Source organism: Amphibalanus amphitrite, unplaced genomic scaffold (assembly GCF_019059575.1).
Source record: "Amphibalanus amphitrite isolate SeventyFive unplaced genomic scaffold, NRLGWU_Aamphi_draft 000061F_arrow, whole genome shotgun sequence".
In the NCBI taxonomy this organism is placed as follows: Eukaryota; Metazoa; Arthropoda; class Thecostraca; order Balanomorpha; family Balanidae; genus Amphibalanus; species Amphibalanus amphitrite.
The window spans coordinates 364498-388251 of NW_024881557.1; the positions used below are offsets into that span (position 1 = coordinate 364498).

Consider the following 23754-nt stretch of genomic DNA (forward strand, 5'->3'; position numbering starts at 1 on the left):
CGCGTCGCCGGCCGGCGGCCTCCGGCCACAATGGTGCGCCGGCCGGCACTTCTCCGCCGCTGCCAGAGCGCTGCTTTTGTCACGGATGCGCCAGATACGGCCAGTGTGTCGGAGGTGCGCCGCAAATGGACAACGACACCTTCTCCTGTCTGCGGGGAGGTGGCATTGAGCGCTACGCAAGGCGTGTGGCATGCTGGGCGCGTATTCAGAAAGCCCTGCTTTCCTTGTCAGCCTTTGTTGTTGTTTTTTTTCATTTCCATTCCTATAAATTTCCATTGCGCATACATATGCGCGGCGTTGAATATGAAGACCTTAAATATCCCATATTTAAGGTGGACCGCCTTTGATCCCGGCTGGCCTGCGTCAGATGGTATGGATATGGACATGCTCGTGGTGATGTTTGAAACGGTCTCATTATTCGCGCCCGACGTCAGACGTTGTTTTGCAGATGCCGGCGGTATTTGGCTTTCTGCAGTGCTGCAGCCCGGTTGTGGCGTGACGTGGGTCTTGACCTTTCACCTCCCCTCCGACCCCTCCCCCTCCCCTCACCACCGAACTCCGCGACCTCGGGCGTCCCGGCGGCCGGCTGGCGCCTCGCTGGGTCGCCGGGCTAATGCACTGACAGACTGCCGGGGCGGGTGTCACCAGACTGCACAGACTGCATGTCTGCCAAACTACCGGGGCGGTATGTCATCCAGACTGCCGAGACTCTCTGTCTCTCAGACTGCCAAGGTGGTCTTCCGCCAGACTGCACAGACTGCACGTCTGTCAGACTACAGCGCGATAGGTCACCGAGGTATTTTGTCGATCAGAATACAGGCCGTCGGTCACGAGTTGATGAGGCGCACAGGACAAGTGATTTAAACTCTAATTGATTGGGTCAATTGGGAAATCGATTACAAGCATTGCCATTTGATGCGAGCGATATACGTACGTGTATTTTGGTAGAGTATTAATTGAAGATGCCATTGTCCCTTCTGTCGACTCTTTGTCCAGATGTTTAAGCAGGACCAGCCTTTTTAGTTTTTTATAGTGTTATTTTACCAACAGTTGATTGAGCGAAAATGCTAAATCCCGTCTGGAATCTGTAGTAACTTTCTAAATATTGTTTTGCATTGCAATATGACCTCATTTGGAAATTAACTGGAATTGAGGCGTCTTTCTCAGATCTGGTCTGGTCCTGGGAGTTGCAATTGGGCAATGATGGTATCAGTGGCTATAAATCACCCTCCGTTCCGGCTGAGTGAGTTATTACCCGGTATCCAACTGGTCGTAACTGACACCGCTTTGTACGAGCCATTTCGCCAGGATAAGGTCCCACGTGCTGCATTTGAAAATAATTATTTCTTCTGCGAAATGAGCTACCCACATCCATTCCACTGTCAGTCAAGTCTATGACAAGTCGCTAATTTGGCGGCGAAACAAGCGAACAAACTTTGACATCTTGGGTTTCGCCTAAACACATTGTGGCATGTGTGCCTGTGCCTATGAATTTGAAGAGCAAAGGAATAGGCTCCCTCCTCCCCTATTCCAATTTCATCGCAAACCAGCTGCGTTGGTGGCCCGAATCGTTCGTCAGAAAATCGGTCCGATAAGTCGGCTGACCGCTGGTTATCGACGAACCGGCGCTGACCGTCGGCGTTTCTTGCTGCCGTCGTCGAGGTCGAGGTCGATTTGTGAGGTGGTCCGACAGCCGGCCGGTCATCAATGGGTCAGGAGCAGTCAGTCGATCTCTACTGGCCTGACGATAGTTTTTTTCGGCCGGGTGACTTCTGCGGTGCTGCTCGGTACTTTGTGTAGGAAGTTAAAAGTGATGGAAATGACATTTCCAGTAGACACTGAGAACTGGGTCAGGGCAGCATCGGCTCGAGTTTGGCTGTGTCCTCCAGCCGTCCCACCGACTACGTCATCGGGGCAGCTGGAGGGGACGGGCTCTGATGGATCTCCCCACCGTCCCCACCAGATGGATTATTCATAGCGGGCGGAGACGGCGGCGCCAGCTGCTGCCCGCGGACAGAGGCTGATACCGATACCCATACCGATACAGATACCGATACCGATACCGATACCGATATCGATACCCATACCGATACCCATACCGAACCGTACCGATACCGTCATTGATACTGATACCCATACCGAACCGTACCGATACCGTCATTGATACCGATACCGATACCGATACCGATACTGACACCGATACCGATACCGATAAGGAAACCGTCTCGCCGACAGCAGCTGTGCCGCTTATGTCGACAATTACATATGTATCAGTGGACCGCATTCGTAGAAGCTAAGTTCTCCATGCCTCAATCCTTTGGAATGTAATTGTTTAAACGTTTCGACTTTAAAAAATAAAAGGAACATCTTGCAGGCCCAAGTTCAGATTTGTTCTCTTCGGACATGGTTACTGTGTGTCGGAGTTTTGAAGTTGGGTTTAGATTCTTTAAACGGCTACACCAGCTTTTTCTCCGAGCCTTTATTGGCTATATAATTAAAACAATGAGGCATTTTGAAAGTCGATACAGGTCATTCTACGATTCTATCACATCAACTGAACTAGACTTAATGAAAACCCTTCTTGATTGGTCGTCTGGTTGGACGTCCGCTCCATAAAGGATGTTGGCTGGGCTGTCCAGTTATCGGCTATTGACCACGCATTGACCGTTTATTAGGGCTGTGTTCGTCGGAGCGGTCTGCTGAGTGCGCTGCTGAAGGCAGTGGCGGGGACTGGAGGGCCCCTCCAGTCCCCGTCGCTCCTCCTCCAGTCGTTCGGGGGGGGGGGGCGAACTGGGCTGCTCTTCAGGGGCGAATATTAACATAAAAGGCGACGACTAGTTAGTGGCGACGTGGATATTTCAGGGATATTAGAAGACACCTATAGGACCAGTGGCGTCTATGTGACGACCAGCGGCGTCCACAGCCCCACCAGAGGTGTCGAGAAGTGGCCGGGTGAGCGGTTATCAGACCCGCGCCGGACCGTCGGCGACCGACCGCCTCGGTCCGCTCCAGCGCGTCCAATCACTGCCAGCCGAGTGGGACGCCACTGCCAGCCGAATGGGGCGCCACTGGCGACCGAGTGGGACGGCACTGCCAGCCGAGTGGAACGCCACTGCCGGCGAGTGGGACGCCACTGGCGACCGAGTGGGACGCCACTGGCGACCGACCGACCCTGCCGCCGCGCCGCACAGACAATGGAGAGCCCTCGGTCCGCCCCGTTCGAGTGGTGGTAGACCCTCAGAGCCGTAATAAGGCAGTGCTGGAGCACCGCGCGATCAGACCTGGAGAGCAGAAATACCGTGCTGACGCTGCTATATTCACAAAGACCTGCTCTGCTGTGGGCTGCAGCTACTGTATGTGTCTACAGTGTCTGCTAGGGTCATTGAGAATGCGATAAATATGGATTATATCTCGGCAGCCTTCATGGCCAAGGGCAATGAATCAGCGTGTTTCACTACTAATACCTTAATAATCATTATGTCTCGGCCAGTTGCATCGAGTGTATGTAGGCTCCACTTACCATGATTGGACAGTAAATCTACTTGGTCCCTGTCGCCGGCGGTGGCCCACCCAAGATATGGCCAGGCTTTGGTCGGGGTCCCTGGCACAAAGTCATGTGCCTCCCCTCTCGTTAACCTCCCCCTCCCGTCCCCAATGAGCCCGCTCGTCAGACCCTCCCCCTCCCCACCAGCGATGCACCTTTCCATTACCCGTGTGTCCAAGCTGCGGCGCAGAGGCATCAGTCAGTGGCCGCGGCGGGCAGAGAGGGGAGGACGGGTAGAGGGATGGGATGAATGGCGCTGGCGGTGGCCCGGACTCGGCCGGACAGACCGCTCAGCCGCTCCGTTACCCTCCACTTGTGTCGGCGCTGATCCGCTCTGTCACCCCAGCGCCCCAGAAGCAGGCTCTTCGCCGCCCGGTGACGACTGACACGTGTTGAATGGGTGATGTAGGGGTGAATTTCCGACTTCTGAAGTGAAATTTTTCCTAAGCCCAAAGCAATGCAGCAGTAGTTAGTTTCAAAATGCTGAACAATAATTGGTATGGTTGGTATCTTGACCCATACATTGCCAAAACAACAGTCCCAGCTGCATTAAGGCATCATAATGTCATATTAGAACCACCTTCTTGATCCTTGAATACGTTAGCCATGTGCTGTTCATTAATTACGTTTTTTGAATTCCTGTGGAGCCGGAGCTATGTGGATGATAATTTAACTAAAGAGTGTCTAGCGTGTTAGACTTTGTGTCATAATCTCATCATAATTCGCGAGCTATCACAGCAGTAGAAGGACAGACTTGTAGCCTGACACAAGTGGGTGGGCTAAGCAAGCATCACCCTAAAAAGTAGCTTGCTATAAATTGTGAAGAACATGCATAAAGCGTGGAACAAGCCAATACTTGTTTTATTGGCGTGCATCATACATGCAGCGATGTAATCACCATTTTATATATCGATTTAGTCTCCCAGTTTTATAACTCATAGACTGCAAACGCTCCAAATGAGTTTCATAAGCCGTAAAACAATTAACGACAAAATTATTTAAAAACCGGAACGCTAGAGAACCTTTTTCTAAGAGTTTCTTCTCATTTTAAAATGCAATACCAACGCTCAATGTCCTGTGGCTATTGCAGCCTATTCATATATATTGTTTAATAGCTCAACAATAACCTGAAGCGTCTCTGTCGCTGCGGAGCCTCTCCTGCAGAAGGCGCCATCTGAACACGTTGCACTCGCTGATGATTCCGCTGGCAGGAGTCCCGGTTGTGCCGTGTCCGCCAATCAGCGGCCCTGATTGTGGTCTGTGTGGGAGCGGTGAGCCGCATCCCCGCCCGCTTTGGGGCGGGACCGGACCCGGAAATAGCCCCCACCCCCGCACGGAAAACGCCCCGCCCCTCCCCAGCTGTGGAGGTGGCGGGGCGATACACACTGGCTGCGGCGGTGGCCGCGAGCTGAGCCAGCCGAATAGGGTGGGGACTGGGGAGGTCCGCTCTTGCCATGGCGATGCTGTGACAACAGGGATACGCGCTACATCGCTGCAGACGGCCTTGGGTGACCGCGTGGTGGCGTTGCTCGGCTACTCAGTACCCCTTTGGCCGTATAGACCGAATAACTTATAGTGACTCATTTGTCGCTCGTCGCGGGTAATGGTAGTTACAGAACTATTATCGACCTCGTTTGTCACAGACTGACTACGTCTGTCACCCAAAAAAGGTAATCGAAATGATTAAGTACTGTTGGACCCATATCGTGCCTACTTATGTGCCAGCTACACTATATCGTAATGAGATGAGTATTTCTTGGAAAAATGTTTGAAAGCTGTGCTGCTGTGACTCGTTAACTGTGTGTCGTTTAACTGCTATCCAGAAGAAACCGTTTCAGTTGGGAGGTGTTCTGTGTATTTTCAGTTGGGGTGGCTGGACAGTGGACAACCTGATAGTGAAAGATAAAGATAAATGGATTAAATAACCATCAGAGTTGGCTGATATACCAGTGCATAAATTGTTCCCAATGGCTGTGAGTCGGTTTTTAGGATAAGAAAAGAAATTCTACACAATGATTTGACGGCATCAAATCGTGACTGATCATCTAATTAATTACCTTGCTAATGTCTTCACATCTGACGGCTTGTTTATCGCATCAATGTTACCCTGCTCACGTCTTATGACGAAAAAAAAAAAAAAAAAAAAAACGGAAAATGCGAATCCTGAATAAATGTTATTGCCTCTATTAGGTGCAGAACTGAGATAGAGCATTCAGTGAATTGAAAACGGCTTTTCTTGCTTGTTTTTCATCGAGTACCGCTATCTATTTTCTTCTACCCTGAAAACTTAAGTCTATATTTCTGAAAGCTTTAAAATGTTTGGCATTTGGTTTGGCCTTTGTACACATCTGCCGGTGCCGGTTTCAGCTCTTTTATCTGATTCTAAATACAAAGCAATATAAATAATCAGGCGACCGCCAGCGTCTTCTTTTGTTAGATTGCTTCATAAATAGGGAGGGACTGAAGCAGTTAGGCTCGTAGGTATCCTTTACAAGAGCAGTGCTTCTTTTCCAGTTCTTCTTTTATTCTTGTCAATATATTTCTCGCTGCAGCGACGATCATCGGAGCTCCCGCAAAAAAGTTCAAAACGTTTTCAATAATTCACCTTTTGGTTATCAGGGGAAATCTATCCTGCTCGCATTGCACGTTGGACGAGACGTGCTGCGCGACGTTTGAGCGGGTTGGGTGTCCTGCAGTGGTAGGCTGGCCCGCACCGCAGCCCTGTCTGGCGGCACAGTCTAACATCCTAGGCATCGAGTGAGGGAACGAGAACTGGATACGGCTCGGGTGACAACGTGAGGGTTTGCGAATGACTAAGCTTTCAAACTGCCTCCCGTGCTATGCGACCACTGGACCTTTCTGATGTTTTTTGGGGGAGGGGAAGGGGAGCACTATACGATTGGTCTTTAAATGATCGTAAAAGTCCCCCGTCAAGGGCGATTTCTTGAACTTGGCTTTCGCTTTTCATCCACAGACTTTCAGTTGGCGTCGTGAATTGTAATTTTTGTCATACCTAGTGATGTGGGTAAAACTAATTGCTGTAACTACTTGAAAAGACACACACTTTTCCCCAGGTCTGTACATTTTTATGTGGTACGCAGCAGCGCTGTGCCCACTACGCTGTATACTTTCTCTCTAAACCTTACAATTAACAGCTGTTTCTTGCAAGTTTCGTCAAGCAATCTCATTTCATTGTCTGAGTGAAACTTCTCAATACGGAGAGGATGGAAGTGTGATCGGTCCGGCCTCGGTGTTCTTCGGTTCGGCGTCGCATTGGCAACATCGACTATTGCTCGAGGTTCTCTCTAGCTTTCTCCTGGCCACCTTCCGCTGATTACCTGGCCGATCGTTACCGTCTTCCAATCTCTGCTGCACATGTCTGTGCCCCTCCATTTTCCCACAGCGGCACCCGAAGGTGATGACCCGGCGCCCCTCCCCCACTCCGAACGGACGTCGGTCACGCAAAGATAGAAAACAAACACAGACGGCGTCCAGATTAAACAATCACCCAACGAAGTGGGTATGAAAAATCTACCACAGCGTCATAATCCTTTCATTCTCGTGACGGGAACCAGCCTCGGCAACGCTCGCGGTGGCCTTTACTAGCCCGGTAGCCTGGGAGCGGAAATCAATCTCTGTGTTGTACCGGACCGAGGTCGTACCGCCGCCGGCACCGTCACGCACGCCACGCAGCCCTTCACGACACATCGATCGGTGTGAGCGGCGGCTGCAGAGCGGCTCGCTCCTGGCCGGCACCTGTGGCCGTCTACCTGCCACCGTCGGCCAGCGGCGCCGGCCGGCCGGCCCGACCGCTCACTGCTCGCTCACTATCGGCCCGCCAATCAATGGGCCGCTGCGTGCGACGCGAGGCTGACGGCAGCGGCGGCGGCGGCGGCGGCACTGTCCGGCCGGAGACGACCACACAGTCAGCGGCCGCGCTGCCGGCCAGTCAGCACCGACATCGATCCCAGAGGAGACGCCGCCGGCAGAGTCTGCTCGGTCTGTCACCGCTCGGCCACTCCCAGTGACGAGGGACCGCCGTGACAGCCGCCGTGACGGCCGCCCTGCGTGACGAGTGACGGATTCTCCCGTGACACGGAGCTCGTTGTGACTGTGGTGGTCGAAATTCGGTGACGAGGGTCGCGGTGCGCGGAGCGGCGGCGCCTTCCGCGGCGTTACGGTCTGGCTCCGAGTGGTGGTGACGGTGTGACGGGTGGCGTGACGGGGTGACGGGTTTACAGTTACGCGTGACGGCGCCAGGTGGATGGTGGCGAGTGTGACGGTGAATTCTGATGGACAGGGGTGTCGATGTTTTCGTCGTCACTCGCTTGAGTTTCAGCGCCCGGTGACTGACAATTAGCATTTGAAAGTCAATGCCAATTTTTGTTCAGTTATACACGGCTGCTTCACAACCAGTATTTGTACAAGTATTCAATTCTTTTTCGGTCATCCAGTAGGTATTTCATCGTTCGTCATTTACAGTCAGTAAACTAAATATTTGCTTGCTGATTCTGTAAATGGAGCATTTGTCTTTTTACAATCATTCTATATAGATTTTCACGAAGCAGAATTGGTCCCATGCTATATTGCTCATCGCAACAAAAAAGGCATCGATGAAGTTATGATTTGTTTACGCAATAGTCAAACTGTGCAATTGTACCTAGGCCGCTACATAATGTGATTCTTAGGCATAACTGTATCATGTAAAATTCTTCCAGCTTTATTTAACGAAGCTGACACTCATTCCGCAGTGTCTACGAAGATCAAAAAGTCAAATAGGTACTTTGAGAAAAATGGCTCAAGAAGTATCTCCTGCTGAATGATAGACTTCAAGATGTTTTGTTTACAACTAATTCAGTGAGCACAAACACTCTCGATGCACTGACCCGGGCAGATTGCGAAATCTGTCAGTGCTGACCGCTGGCAGTTGGTCCTGTCGCCCCCAACATGAATTCGACGGGCAAGGGTCAGCGGCTGCTGCCCTTCGGCAACACGTACCGGGCACGCTCCTCATGCACCAGTATATCGGAGGAGCGCTCCTCCGAGCCGGAGGATCCGGAGGACGATGCCGAGCAGCCGGCCGCCAGCGCTCCGGAGCCGGTGACCTCTCTGGCTCCCCGCCGAACCCGGCGCGCCTCCTGTGCGGTCGACTGGCGCTACCAAAACCACCGGACGTCACGGGTGCGGGCCGAGTCGCCCTCCGACCCGCTGCCCTCCATGCCGCACAAACGACAGAGCCTGGACGCCCTCTCGAGTGAGCGCCGCTTCGATGGCCGGCGGGCTCGCGGTCTCTCCGTGCAGATTGATGGGGGAGCGCGCTCCCGACTCGGCCAGCGACGCGAGACGCTGAAGTGGGCCGGTGTGCGGGTCAGTATTGACGAGGACTCAGGGAAGGTAGAGAATGAGAATGTCAGTGTCGACCTCGACCCGCTGAAGAACATCGGCAAAGAGGTGGGTGATGTTTCAGCCTTTGTCGCAATTGGCAAAGCTTTTTTCAAGTGAAATTAAAACGTTTAATTACGACCAATCACTTACCTTTTTTGCTGAATAAGTGTCGTAAGTGATACAATTTGTGATGACTTCTTTGGATCATAATTTTTTTTAAATATTCCAAGACAAATCTATAGAACTCGGTATACAGAGATCTATGATAAAGCTTTGTACACGTCCTGTTTAATTATTCTATATTTTTCGGCGCGAAAGGGTATCTTTTGGCAGAAGGATCTGCCTTTGACACACCATTTACTAATTGTATCACTTCGCGCATCACTGCACGCCATCAATAGGATTCTGAGTCAATTATGTGCATGCAAGCAGCATAATGCGGCGTGATATATTGGGCGGAAGATCGTCACACGCCACATTAGCTCGCAGTATGTGCGGCCAGCGACTTGACGGGCACGTCGCTGCCGCAGTCTGAGCTTGTCAAACGACCGCGGCTTTTACAGCAGCCAACTAGGAGCTTCTCGGTCTGACGAAATTAGGCGGGATATACGCAAACTGGCGCAATTTACAGTCCCAGATAAGAGTCTCAGCTGCCGGCTTAGCCTCGCTGAGGCTTAGTCATGCCCGGGATCGACCCAGTTTGTCGGATCTGCGGTGGTGTATTGCAGCCACAAAACTAGGCTCGGTCTGCAGGACCAGCCGGCACACAGCTTGTAACATTTTCGGCCGGCTGTACTGCTCTGGCCAGGACGTCCAAGCATGCTGCCGCTACCGAGGGACGTGCTTACATCCATCTTTAACTCGACCTCAACTCCGGGGCGCCGGGTTCGCGGAATCCAATTTCTGGAATCTGTTGTAACCTCCGGCATTGGTTCATTGGCATTGGCAGCCTCCGCAGCCGTGTTTGGGAGCATTTGCCATGCTTACATGACGCACTCGAGTCTGTTTAATGGGAGGACGCGGCGCGAATCAGGTCGCTCGTTGGCGGCGGAGCTGATCTGACACCTCGGCCGTGACCGGACGAACACCACCGCTCCCGTCGGGCGCTGTGTATTGGCGACGATCTCTGGCTTTCGCTTCACCCGAGCTGGTTTGTAAAATGTCAGGTCAGATCGTTTCGTGTTCACTAGTCAGATAAGCAAACAGTCTGTCTCGCTCACATGCAAGGATGTGTAAGCAGAAAGTGGCGGCTACGAAGGCGCCATGAGACTTAGCAGATGAACATGGATGATAAGTCTTGTCAGAACCTTTTTAGATTATCGCTCAATCGATTTCTACATACCAATTAAACAGGAAGCCATTTTTATGTATAGATGGTCATCAGAAGTAATGACATCACCATATTTTATATCCTTTCTATCCAAGGACATTGTATCTTGGATCACTGGATAATGAATAACCCTGAGCTTCCTTCGCGTTCAATGGCACGAGGACATTTTATGACTAAGTGCACGAAAGCTTTTCCAAAAGCTTCTCTGAAGTTTGAGCTAACCCATATTGATGTTGGCAGCCGGACGTCAGAAGTTGGACAGTATCGCTCGATAACTAGAAGGCATTGTGGGTCACCGATTCGGTTGACAGATGACGCATACTCCGACTCGAAAACTGAACGAGTAACAAACTCGTTTGGCCGCCCCGGCACAACTGTCGTGCCTCCCATTGGCTGCGAGGCTCATGTTTGCTGCGGCGCCACCGTTCGCCAGACATCGATTGGCTGGCTATTTCCGACCGTTTGTTCTACAATCAGCCAGAGAGGACCGGGCGAGAGGTCCCGGCGCCGGTGTAATGTCTCCGCCGGCGAGTACTCTCACAGACACCCCGGTCGGGCCGATCGGAGGCTGACACGGCGTCACTGCCAATACCACTCGGAGCCGACAGCCGGACGTAGCCGACGTCCGGTCCGAGCAGTCTCGGGAGGCCCGGCGCCGCCTCCGACGCCGACTCCGTCTCCTGACCCGTCCGGTCCCATTAGCGGACCAGCGGCCGAGTAGCGGCCGGCCCGCAACGCCGGGCTGCGCGTGCAGCACCCGACCCGTGGCCGCGCTAATATCCATTAGGCCAGCGGCCTGCGCGCGAATCCGGGCCGAGTATTTTATTTACTGTCCGGCGGGTCCCACGGGAGCTGGGCTCGCCAGCCAAGACCAGGGCGTGGCTACTGGTGGGGCTTCGCGGGCGCCGCGGGCTCGCAGGTGTCGGCGAGCAGTCGGGCTCGCCGGGCGGGCCGGACCGCCGCGCGGTTCGGCGCCGGCCGCCCCCAGTGCGGCCGCCAGCGCCGGCAGCTTCTCAGTGCGAGAGTGGCGCTCCGCGGCCGTCCGCGGCGGCAGCCAGCTCAGAGCGGGCCCGACCTGGCCCGCCGGCGGACGGGGCGTGTGTGTGGCGCGCCGGCCGCCCTCAGCGGCACCAAACACCGCCGCGCGCCGCGGCGCCGCTGTGTATTTTCGCAGCCGAGGCCGATGGGCCAGCTCGGCCCGGAGTGATCGGCAGAGCTGCGTCCCGCCGAGTCGCGCCACCGGCCGTTTACTGTTTACCCACTCGGAGAGGCCGGACTGGGCCGGCACTCTGCGGCGCGCGGCGCGCCCCAGTCAGTGTGGGTCGACGTCGGAGAGTGCTCCGACGTATGTGCTCCGAGTGTGACGCGTTGTGCGATGACTGATGCTCTCGCCGAGTGAGGAGCGGCGGCCGCCGGCGGCACGGCGCGTGTCGTCGCTGGCCGTCGGCCGGATGATGTCCAGCCCGGCGCTGCCGCGGCGACATTCCTCCGTCAGCGTCATCAGTGACGGCCGGCTGGCGCCGCCGACCCAGCAGCCCAACTCGCTGCCGCTGCCGGCCATCCGGGTGGACGCCGGCTCGCGCTCGCCGTCTCCGGATGAGCCGCGGCTGCTGTTCCCGCCGTGCGGCACCAGGACAGCTCGGGAGGTGCGCGCCGGCAGACAGCGGCGCAGACTGACGCCGGCACGCTCACCGCCGCCCCGCTGCTTCTCACTGGAATCGCCGGAGAAAACTCGCAACGACGACCGGCGCAGGCTCTCCCAAGTCTCCATGTTGGAGGTAGCCGGCGAAAAGGCCGCGCAGGTGATCGCTCTATCTCAGCTTCTTTTTTCCTTTTTTGTCCCGAGCCCGGTCCTGGGGGATATGATTCCAGATCTCTTTCGCCGCGTGTGCGGACCAATCTGGTGTCACTCAGCGGGTTTTCCCTGTGCGTCAGGCCCAGTACTCATGGGACAGTCCTCGGCTAACGCCGGACATACTCGTAACGTGGTGTTGCCAGCCAAGGCGCGGGTCAATTAGGGCCGTGTTGCTGACGGCCGCCGGAAGGGTGGGAGTCGGCCGTCGCCGACACTCCGCGCCGCTGCCGCTGCCGTGCTGTCGTGCTGAATGTGCCGCTAATTCGCCGGACTACCGGTCGGGCTGAGGGCCAATGCCGATCGGGAGCGGCGCGGCGGCGGCACCGCCGGTGGTGTGAGGCTTTTCGGCCATACCGGAGGGGCGCGCCGCCGCCACCGAGACCCGCCGCTCGACGGGCCCTAATTAGGTGTCGGGGGAGGCGTCCGCTGCCAGTGGTCATTCGGCGGCCCGTCACTCGTCCGCTCGTCGGCGCGGCGGCGTTCCGTCATCTGCCGATGTCGGGTGACGGCGTCAGCCGCACGCCGCCGAATGCCTGTCGAATGTCGGCGCGCCGCCTGTCACCCGGCTGTCAGTCGAGCCTGTTTGTGAGCTACAGCGCGCCGCAATGCTACCGCTCAAGTCTGGCTTCTCAGCTCGACTGGCGTCAATTGTGCAGTTGATGGTGCACTTCTCCGCCGGCCGTAGAAGCCAGCCCGAGGCACAATCGCTGTTTGCGTCCTTGACTGCTGACCTCGAGGCCTTGCGGAGCATCAGGGAGTTGTAAAAGTGTTGGCTGGTCTTTTATGCCCTTCTGTGTGAAACGTCTTTAATAATTCATAAGGCAGTGTGCTATAATGTAGCAAAGATAAACTTCTGTGTTGCAGTAGGTTTATGTATGGTCTTGTTATTTTCTTTCAGACGGGTTTATGCTTATTGCTACATTTGCGATCATTGTCGATTTATGACCTTTCAGACCATCGGATTTATCGCTGCATCCCTTTGTAGCAAACCAAACATGTCAAAGAGTGCAGTGATGCACATTGTACAAAATGCATCCCAATGTATATAGCTGGATGGATTTGGGCTCAGCTTGGCATGCTCCTGACTCTGACGTGCCCGGCGCGCCGGCCGGTCGGTGTGGCCGAGCCATCCGCCGGTGTCGCTGTCACTCTCCGCCGAAACGACCGGCGTCACACACCCTGTCAGCGGCGCCCGGGCCGCGGCAGTCGAGCCGGGCCGTAATCACCGCGCGGCATGCCACAGGGCGTCCATTTCATCAGCCGTGACCTCCGACCTTTGACCTGACCCCGTATGGCGCCCTCTTACACCCCGACCCCGCTTCGCCCGACGCGTCTATCGCCTGCAGCTGATCTCATGACTTTGGCGCCGTCTTTAACCTTCATCGAACATTTTGTCTCCAAAAGCAGTATCTTCGCTCGCTCTGGTGGCATTCATTGCTTCGCAGCGATCTGCTGAGTGTTACCGCCTTATGCATATTGGCTGTAGCTAATTATCGCTATCTTTGGACTTTGTGTGGTGAAGAATAATCCTGACCTTTAATATATCTCGTTTAGGTTTAGCTGAATCAGTAGTGATAACCTTATGTAGTTAAATAGAAGAGTTAGGGCCTTGAAGAATTTACCTACTATATTTTTGATTATTAATAGAAATATTACTATAAAAGCCCTCGAAAGATTTTAACGGCTTATAGTACCACTTTTCGTTGATCACCTCGAAGCTACTGCCAATAAAAAATATCTGGACTTTTATTGAAAATTCCGCGCCTTAGAATATATCTAAGCGGAATTCAACATTGCACCGATCAAAGAACCTACCTCAGCATGAGGTCTCGACCTGTCTTGACTCTGCGCCATCTCTCTCCGTCAGGTTTTATCGCTGGGAGCGGACGTACTTCCCGAGTACAAGTTGCAGTCGCCGCGCATTCACAAGTGGACTATTCTGCACTACTCGCCGTTCAAGGCGGTCTGGGACTGGATCGTGCTGCTTCTGGTCATCTACACGGCCATGTTCACACCGTACGTGGCCGCCTTCATGCTCAGCGAGCCCAGCCACGCTGAGAAGGTCCAGTACGGCGATGACCCCATAGAGATCCTCGATCTGATTGGTGAGTGGTGGTTGAAAGGGAGGAGGGTTACTGATGTTTGACGGAAGGCTAGACGTGGGGCGGCGCGCTGGGCTGGAGATGAGGAGCAAAACGCGAGACGGTACGCTTTAACGGGACGATGTACTTGAATAGAAGTGCGGCACTTGCGAGATCGAATGTGCATCGGTTTTGTTTGAAATTATTGGTAGTTCAAACAGTTTGTCAGATGGTGCTAGTTCTGGAGCTTTTATAATGCCGAAGACTTATTGTTACATTCGCAAATGGAGGCTAGTTGACCTATTCAGAAAACCGTCCAGGGATTTGACCTACTATTCTAGCGTGGAATTGAGCCATCCCGAGATCCTGCTCCAATCGCTCCCGCAGGATATACTGTAGAGTACCGATTACCGTGGAGAGTGACGCGCGGGTACAGAGTAAAGGAGAGGGGCGTCTCCCCGTCCCCGCGCCGGTGGCCGAGTTGGACAGGCGGCTGACGGAGCCGCGGCGTGCCGGTCGATTTCTGATCTGGCCACGATGCAAATGCGCGCCGAACCCGAGTGAGCTGGGGTCCCCTGGCGCCCGTGACGGCGCCGCCAGCAATCTCCGTTTGTGGGCCGCGCTCGGCTCTGCTTCGTCCCGCCGGTAGCGTAGATGTGTGTGGCGAGGCGGGCCGGCCAAATTTGAACGCTCGCCGGCCGGTCGGCGCGGTCAAATTTGTGTAGAGGTCGGCCCAAATGGAGCGGCTGTTTCTGCTGGTGACGTCAGCGGCTGCTGGCTCAGCTGGGCGCCGGTCAGTGGACGAGGCCACTAAATGGCGGCCATTGTTAGCGAGTGGCGACCATTGGTCATCATCAGCGGTGTGCTCGAGCGGCTGGCCCGGGCCAGTTGGTTGTTTTACGGCCTATTCTGCGCCCTATTGATCAGCCGTTATCGCTGGAGTGAATGATGTGTTATTTAAGACAAGGCCAGGTCGATGGCGCGGCAAACATCGATGGAAGACTGGATAGGACATTTAGCCGTGCTAGTAAAGTATGCTACCCTTTCATGATTGCTGAGAACAATTAAGAGACATCCAATACTTTTTATAGTTTACCACAATGAAAGTAATTTGAAAGACATCAAATGGCGTCGTACGAAAGCTTTTTCAATCGGTTCATCCAAGGCCATATCTAGGTTCATCCGTTCAGCAGTGACATTCAGCAGTGTCTGTTGTGCGTTAAGCAGGGGCTTCAACGCAGTGGTACCCGCGATGCGGCTGCGTTTTTTTTTTGCCACCTTGGTTTCGTGCAATAATGACGCTGATTCGTCTAGCAGTGATATCAGTGGCGCTGCTTTACGGCCGTTCCCCCGTCCAACAGTTGCGTTACCCTTTCGAGCTTCGCCTAACTATACTCCGTTATTCCGTCCAGCAGTAGCGCTGCTTCCGTTCAGAAGTGGCATTATTCCGCCCAAATCCGCCCAGCACTGGGGTTTGCTCCGTCCAGAAGTGGCATTATTCGGTCCAGCCCGGTCCAGCTCTGTCCAGCTATCCCGTCCAGTCTCCCTCACTATCGACCGGCTCTCCGATGAGAGATGGCCGCCGACGGCCGGCAGCCACTTGATCTTCGCTGACTTGGTGAAACGCGCCGTTGCCAACAGCACAAAAACATTCCAGACGAGATAAGGAGCGAGACGAGGCGACGCTTATGTGCCTCGCCAAGCGGCAACGGCTTAACTTTTACAGGCCGGCCGCCGCCGAGCCAAGCGGCCAATCAATGGTGCGGAGGGAGCGACGGATGGGAGGGGGGGGGGGGTGACGGTTGGTTGTGGTCTTCTTCAGAAGTTATCTTAAATCATTCTTGGCGGTTTCATTAAAAACTCTTGTAGATATGCCGCAATTAGAAATAATCAGTTGTAGTCGTAATTGTGCTCTGAAAATTAATATGCGAACATGCGTCACTATACATTTGAATGATATTGTTGCGGTTTTTGGCAAACACTTCTACTTTATTAGTGGAAACACTGGTGTAGAATATCAGTTTCTACAAAGTTACCTTTATTACAGTAAGCCTCATCATCGAGTAGGTTATTGGTTAAATCAATCCTGTCACCAATTTTATCAATTATTTGAAAGTATAAGCCCTAAATGCCTGACTCGTTAACCGGATAACTTAACCCTCGCCCTGGCAGGGCATTTTTCATAACACGGCCTGGCAGGGGGGGTCGATGCGACCCCCCTCGCGATTGGCTCCTATGGCACCTAGAAACACCAAATTTGGTAGGTAGGTGGGCCCCTGTAGTTCTCGCCCCTGTGCAAATTTGGTTGCTCTAGGTCAATATTTAGGGGGGTTTTAGGGGTATAAATGTAAAAATTTCGCTAAAAATAGGTCAAAGGTTTTTCGCTTATAACTTTTGATCTAATCAAGATAGAGCAAAAGAAAAGCACCAGTGAACTCAGCACGCCAAGGCGCGTCGAATGATATACTTTTAAGCTTGCTTAAGTGTACTTAAAGTTTTTCTTAATTTTTAAGTAAACTTTAATTAATCAATTAAGTTCAAGTTAACCAAATTGCATCATATTGCATATCATTCGATTCGGCTGATCACCAGGAACACAATGACACAATTTTTAAGCTCTAGCGTCATTATGTGCCAAGTTATTGGCAAAAACGTAATTTGACCTCAGTTGACCTCATTTGACCTGACCCATGGATAAGTACACCAAACAAAGAAGCACCAAGTGACCTGTTGCTCAGTACTGTGGTTTCAAAGTACAAACGTGATAGAACGAAGCGGATATCCAGTATTTTCCGAATTTAGTATTTTCCCAATAGGCTTAACATTACGACGTAATGACCTCTAACTGACCTCAGGTCAGTGACCTCAAAAAACCCGAACTATATGTTATACAACTCGGTGAACTTAGCACATCTTGAAAGTTTGAAGGAAATCAGTCCAAAACTGTGAGTTGGACAGGTGCAAAAAGAAAATTGAAATTTGACCATGACCTTGTACCGGTTTTTCTGACCTGGTGACCTGACCCAAGGTCACTGGGACCTGAAATTTTCAGGTCATATGTAAAAAGGTTGCCCCATAGGCTGTGCCAAATTTAGCGGCGCTGCGCGCCGCCGTTTTTACGCTATCTTTGAAAAACCTTGGGGGGGTCGCATCGACCCCCCCATGCGACCCCCTCCCCCTGCCAGGGCGAGGGTTAACTCGTGCCTATGACTGATTTAACTTCAATACGTGTCTGCTCCAAATGTTGAAGAGAAAACACAGTTTTAAGAACGCAACATGTTTCTAGTTAGTTAAGAAAGGTAAAGTAAAAGATTATGTGTCGAAGCTTAACCCTCGCCCGCACATGGAGGGGGGGGGGGGTGGTTGCCACCCCCCCCCCCCAGGTAGTCTTTCTGCTCTGCACTCAGCATTTTTAGAGCTAGAAAGTTGATTTTTCGTATAGCTGCTCCTCTATCCTTTCTTGATGTCCACTGAAAATTTCAAGTTTCTGTGATTTTTGGTTTCGGAGATATGACCTTGTTTTCAGGTCATGTCATGACCCAAATGGCCAATTCTCAACATCTTGCGTTTGCCATGGGCCTTGTGAGCTTTTGACACCCTGATTTCGGCCTGTTTTGCCAGTCTTACCTCCCACCTATCATGGAACATGTTGTTCGACGATGTACAGGGGTCAAGGTCAGGGTCAAGGTCAACCTAGGTCATCTAAGATAATTGCGTTTTAGGCAAGCTGAATTTACTTTTTGTGAAGTTTTTTGACTGCATTTCTGGTAAAAGCTTCTCAGATCATGATTTCATGTAATATGGACCCAAAAACAATCGGTGCACACATCAGTATACACACAGACACACACAGACATACAAACGCATATAATTGACCTTGACCTAACTTGACCTGAAATGACCTCAGCAGCAAAATTCTGGTCGAGTAGTGTGACAAAGAGGTTCTAGCTGGCTTGGCACCAGAAAACAGCATCGTCATCGGTATTTGATAAGCAGCGCACTTGATATCCAACGGTGACCCAAAACAGCAACATTTTTTAGTTTGACCTGACCTGGAAGGTCAATGACTGACCTGAGAAGGTAAAACTGGGTATCATTGGATTCGTCTCTTCCCAAAGAATCTTTTTGGTCTTTACCGCTAAGCTCTATCTCCAACAGGAACGAAATGGCGCGGGGGGTGGCAACCCCCCCCCCCCCCATGTGCGTTCTAGGATGGGAAAATGGCATGTGCGGGCGAGGGTTAAAGGGACCCTCCCACCTTCAAAAAAGTTAATGAATTGGCATGAAAGTGATGTCGCTCGGTTCAGAAAGAGCGAAAACGAATATCTATCAAATTTCATCGAAAAATATTCACCGGTTTTCAAGATATAAGACTTTTACTTTTGTTTACATTTTGGGATCTCCGCTGTTCCTAGCAACTTTATTTGAAAGTGCGGCACTTGTTGCGCGCCAAGCGGCATATGCCACCGCGTGCTACCAAACGTTTTAGTAAAAGATTTAAAATCGTTAGATCTGCGCTGACGTCACAAATTCTAAGGGGGCATTCCAATGCATTAGCCCCTTAGAATCCGAAAACTGCAAGTTTGAAATTCCATATCTCCGAATTAAAGCATTTTTCGATGTTGTGAGTGCCCAAACCGGTATTTTCAGGCCATGGCCACCAATTTGGCTATCTCAACTCAAAATTAATGTTAAGGTGGGATGGTCACTTTAAAGAACTAGCCAGTTCAAGAGAGATCCAAAAGTTTGCGGTAATCCGAATAGAGGCAGACCCCTACAACAAGCACCTACCATATGTCGTAGGTGCTCATTAACCCTCGCCGGACCTATTGGTTTTCTACATACGCGCCGGCCGAGGGGGGGGGGGCGGGTACGACCCCCCCCCCTCGCCGTTTCGCCCCTGGTGGAGCTAGCGCGTCGCGGAAAAAACGAGCGTGTGCGCCGTTACGAGACGCAGAGATTGGTACCCGATTTTAAGGTCGTAGGTCAACCGGTGACCTCTGAGGTCAGGTCAAGTGCCCCAAGGTACGGTTCAGTTTTTGGTGAATAACTTCGCAAAAAACGACCGCAGAGCACCGATTTTAGCAGCATCGTGTTCGCCTCGCTCAGGCGCGTCGAATTATATTCTTTTTGTCCGGGTCAGGTCAACTTGGGGTGTTGACCTCAGGTCAAGGTCAGGTCAGCACCCCCAGGTCACGAAGTTGGTCGAAAGAGGTCATGTCGCATATCATTCGATTCGGCAGGCCTTCCTGAGTCCATTGGCGGCTTTCCCGACTCGCTAGCTCAATTTGATCAAGAGTTATTGACGAAAAACTAATATGACCTTGATGACGTCATAAATGACGTCACGCAAGGTCAACATTGTAAAAGTGACGTATCTAACCTTGCAAGGAGTGCATCAAATCACGATTCTGTGTGCTTGAGATAGTTGGAGATCGTTCCCGGCGCCAGAATAGCAGTTTTCATTTTTCCCCCTTGACTTATAATGGTGAGGTCACGAAAATGACCTGACCTCATATGACCTTTAGGAAAAATCCGAGATATACAAGTTGTGGGACTCATAATGGATACTAGATCCTGCAAGTTTCATTTCCCTGTGACATGTACTCTGGCAGTGAGGGCGTTGCGAAGTTGCGACATCTGAAGACCGTGCAGAGGTTCACTTATGACGTCATAGGTCAGTGACCTGACCTGACCCAAAATTGCGGTTGGTGTCAAAAGATCCGGCTTGGATCAAAGGTCAGGTATGCCAAGTTTCAGCTCTCTATCGCCAGCGTGTTCGGAGCTATCGCGAAAAACCCCTATGGGGGGGGGGCGGCACCCGCCCCCTTCCCCCCTCGGCCGGCGAGGGTTAACCTTCGCCCCAGGTGGGGGGGGGGGCATATATTACCACCCTGTCGCGTTTTTCGCGTGTGAATAAAAAACCGCGGCGCGTAGCGCCGCGCCGCTTGGGGTAGCTTTTCGCACATCAATTCTGGACAAGGTGTGAAATTTTTACCCCAGGTCATGTCAGGTCAGGTCACCAGGTCAAGTTAACTGACCAAGCCTAAAAAAAAAGTTTGCAATCATGTCCAGCCTGCAGTATTTGTCAGAAAGGTTTTAAACTTGGTGGATTGCATGATGTTATGGGCGCCTACAATTTGTTTATCTCGGATTTTTTTTTTTATATCCGTGACCTAAGGTCAGGTCAGTGGCGTGACCTTACCATTATAAGTCAATGGAGAAAAATGAAAATGCCTCTAGATCCGTGTGTACGCATAGGAACAGTCCAAATATTTCAGAATCACAATGATTTGGACCACCCGTGACGACCAAGGTGTCGTTTTTGCTGATAGCCTCTAGAAAGGTCATCCGAGGTCATTGAGGCTACAAACAGATTTTTGCCAATAACTATCGATTGGAAAGAGATAGAACGCTGGGGATGGTCTCATTGTGTTTGTCTTGCCGAGACGCATCGATTGATATGCAACATGACCTTTTCCGGTCAGGTCATGACCTTGACCTGAGGTCAAATTTTCAAGTTGACCTTGCAAGGTCAAATTATAGTTCATGCAATGCGTCTCGGCGAGAGGAACACGATTCTGGTAATAGAAATGTCGTAGCGTTTTTAAGTCAAAAGTTATTGTCGAAAAACACTTTTCGTAAAAACAGCTATTTTTGGAGTTTTTGCCCTCTGGAGACTAAACCGTTGACCTGAGGTCAATTTTGATGATAACTTAATCGAAAGAAGAGCTCAAGAGCTATCGATGGTTTTTCAATGTGTTTTTCTAACTATCATAGTTCCTGAGATAAATGCATGTTTTCGTAAAAATATTATGACATTTGGCAAATTTTGACCTTTGATGACCTCCAGTGACCCCAATATTGCTCTAAGATGAAAAATGACCGAGATACTTTCAAACGTACGCATTTAAAGCTATCGATTGCTTTTTACCGCGTCTTTCTAGCCCTCTTAGTTTTTTAGTTAGAGGTGGGTGGTAACATATGCCCCCCCCCCCCCCCACTAGGGCGAAGTTGGCTGAGACCGCCACTGGGGCGCGGGTTAATATGTGAAAACAAATATATTTGTTTAAACTGTTGAAGCATAACCCCCTAGATTCTTGCAACATTCATTCCATCTTTAAGGGAAAGTGGATTGGTTACGAGCGAGCGAGCGAGTTCATACTGAATTAAGGGAAAATCCTGAGTATGAGCGGCCGGCCGGCCGTGGGGACGCTCTTCAAAAGCTAATATCTTAGGAACGGGACATCCGATTGACAAGCGGTCTTCTTTACTGAATGTCACTTGGACGTAAAAGTTATGTGGTGTGATGGCCACCATGCGTTCTTGCCAACCACCGCACGTGACGCGTGGTAAAGTTGGACATTTTTTAAGAACCCCCAAAATTGCAACCTCAATAACGGCACAACGGTTGGGCCGATTGAATTGAAACTCGGTACACAGTTAGGTCTTCATCAGATAATTCATCTGCATGTGTTAACCCGCGCCCTGCTGGGGGGGGTGTTTGAACACCCCCCCCCCTTGTGGTTTTTCGCGAATATCTCAAAAACGGAGGCGCGGAGCGCCGCCGTTTTGGGTACACCTTATCATACATCAATTCTACACATGTTGTGAAAATTTCAGACCAAGGTCATTCAAGGTCAGGTCACCAGGTCACTTGAAGTGACCTCACCTCATAAAAAGTTTCAATGTCTGTCATAGCTACACCGAGTGACCGATCGCTTTTAAACTTTCAGCGATTGCTAAGAGCAATAGCATGTACAAAATGTATATCTCAGAATTTTGATATCGATGACCTAAGGTCAGGCCAATTTTGCGACCTCCCCATTATAAGTCGATGGGAGAAAATTGAAATGCGCCTCTTCTGGACGAAAGACATTATAAACACTCCCAAACACTGAATTACAAGTGTTTTAGACACACTGAACATGAAAATGGTGTCCGTGACCCCTGTTTATGCCCTGAGGTCATCTTAGGTCACGAATGGTATCTAACAGTTTTTCGCAAATAACTTTTGATAGAGGCATGCTAGAGCGATGAAAACGCCTTAGATGTGTTCAGCTCGACGATACGGATCGACTGATATGCAACATGACCCTTTCCGGTCAGGTCATGACCTTGACCTGAGGTCAAATTTTCAAGTTGACCTTTCAAGGTCAAGTTATAGTTCATTCGATGCGTCTTGACGAGAGGAACACGATGCCGGTAAAAGTAAGCTCGTACAAGGCTTGGGTCAAAAGTTATTGCAGAAAAACTGTTTCCGAAAAAATCGGCTATTTTTGCAGTTTTTGCCCCCTGCAGGCAAAACCGTTGACGTTAGGTCAAATCTGAGAGAATCACTCAGAAAGGGCGTTAATAGGGCTATCGAATGCGCTTTTCCGCGGCGCTGTAGCTCTATTGGTTCTCGAGTTATGCGTTGGCTTCTTGGAAATTGTCGACATTCGACCTGGAAATCGGCGAAATTTTGCCTTCAATGACCTCTGGTGACCTGACCTTTGACCTGACCAAAAAATTGACCGTTGTGATTTCCTCATTATTTTTGACGCTCTTTCGAACGCCGCCTTCCGCGTATCGCTACGTGGCCCAGGAGCCTAGTTAGAAGGGGGGTGTTCAAACACCCCCCCCCCCCCAGCAGGGCGTGGAAATCCAGGACCCCCAGCCGGGCGCGGGTTAAGGTTGGGTGCTACAGCACGTGCGCACGTGCAGGGGGCGCTCCCAGATCTCGAGAACGGCTGGGCCGATTGCGCTCAAATTTGGTACACGGTTGGGGACCAGTTAGTAGGGTGCCGTGCAAAAGTCAGTTTGGACCCCGCTTGCACGTGCGCACGTGCAGAATGCCGCTTCCAGATCTCAGGAACGGCTGGGCCGATTGCGTTCAAATTTAGCACACCGCTAGCGACCGGTTAGAAGGGTGCTTTGCACAAGCCCGTTGGAAGTACCCTCTCGCCCTTGCGCACGTGCAGGGCTCACTATCTCGCTCGCTCGTTCTTCGCCCAAAAGGCGTTTTATTGGTAATATCCACAGAGTTGTTGTACGGCGTGACAAATTATCGTTCGTCGTACCCACCGCTGCAGACTTCTTTCTATTTCTCTGCATATTTGTTTGAGCAGTTGTGCGACAAACACGGCGCTATCACCGTATCTTCCAACACTGCCTCACAATTTCTCCCCGGCATGTTACCCGAAGGACCTATTCTTTATCCACGCTGCACACGAGTCCTGGCAGATCTGCCTTTGCATGACAAATGATGACCAAGTTTTTATCTTTATGAAAATAAGTTGGTCCTTATGGCAAGCTATTGACGCCCGAGTTCCAATGAGTGCAAGGGACATTAAGGGCTACTTAATATGCATGAACTGTTAAACCTCATACATATCAGACTGGCTCACTCAGCCTCCATTAGTTTCCGCAATGGATAACAAACTTCGCTACTAAACCGCTAATTTTGTTATATTTAGCTAGCTTGTTAACAATGTAAGAAATGTTTGCGCATTGGAACAGCCTGGAGAGTCGAATTCCGAGTCCAATGCATATGCCAGAAGGTATCCAGCCAGCATAG

General features: G+C 51.5%; 1 protein-coding gene across 6 annotated transcripts in view; it reads left to right on the top strand.

Moving 5' to 3' along the window:
* Nucleotides 1-23754, top strand: part of LOC122378526 (potassium voltage-gated channel unc-103-like) — a 179391-nt gene that overhangs the window by 125668 nt on the left and 29969 nt on the right. For 4 of the 6 annotated variants that reach the window (XM_043359673.1, XM_043359672.1, XM_043359674.1 and 1 more), the window contains exon 10: nucleotides 13982-14219. In XM_043359673.1, the coding sequence (XP_043215608.1) occupies nucleotides 13982-14219 (238 nt within the window). Of the gene's footprint in view, nucleotides 1-8314; nucleotides 8996-11624; nucleotides 12062-13981; nucleotides 14220-23754 lie in introns of those variants that run through there. The other 2 variants (XM_043359676.1, XM_043359677.1) reach the window with 2 other exon arrangements.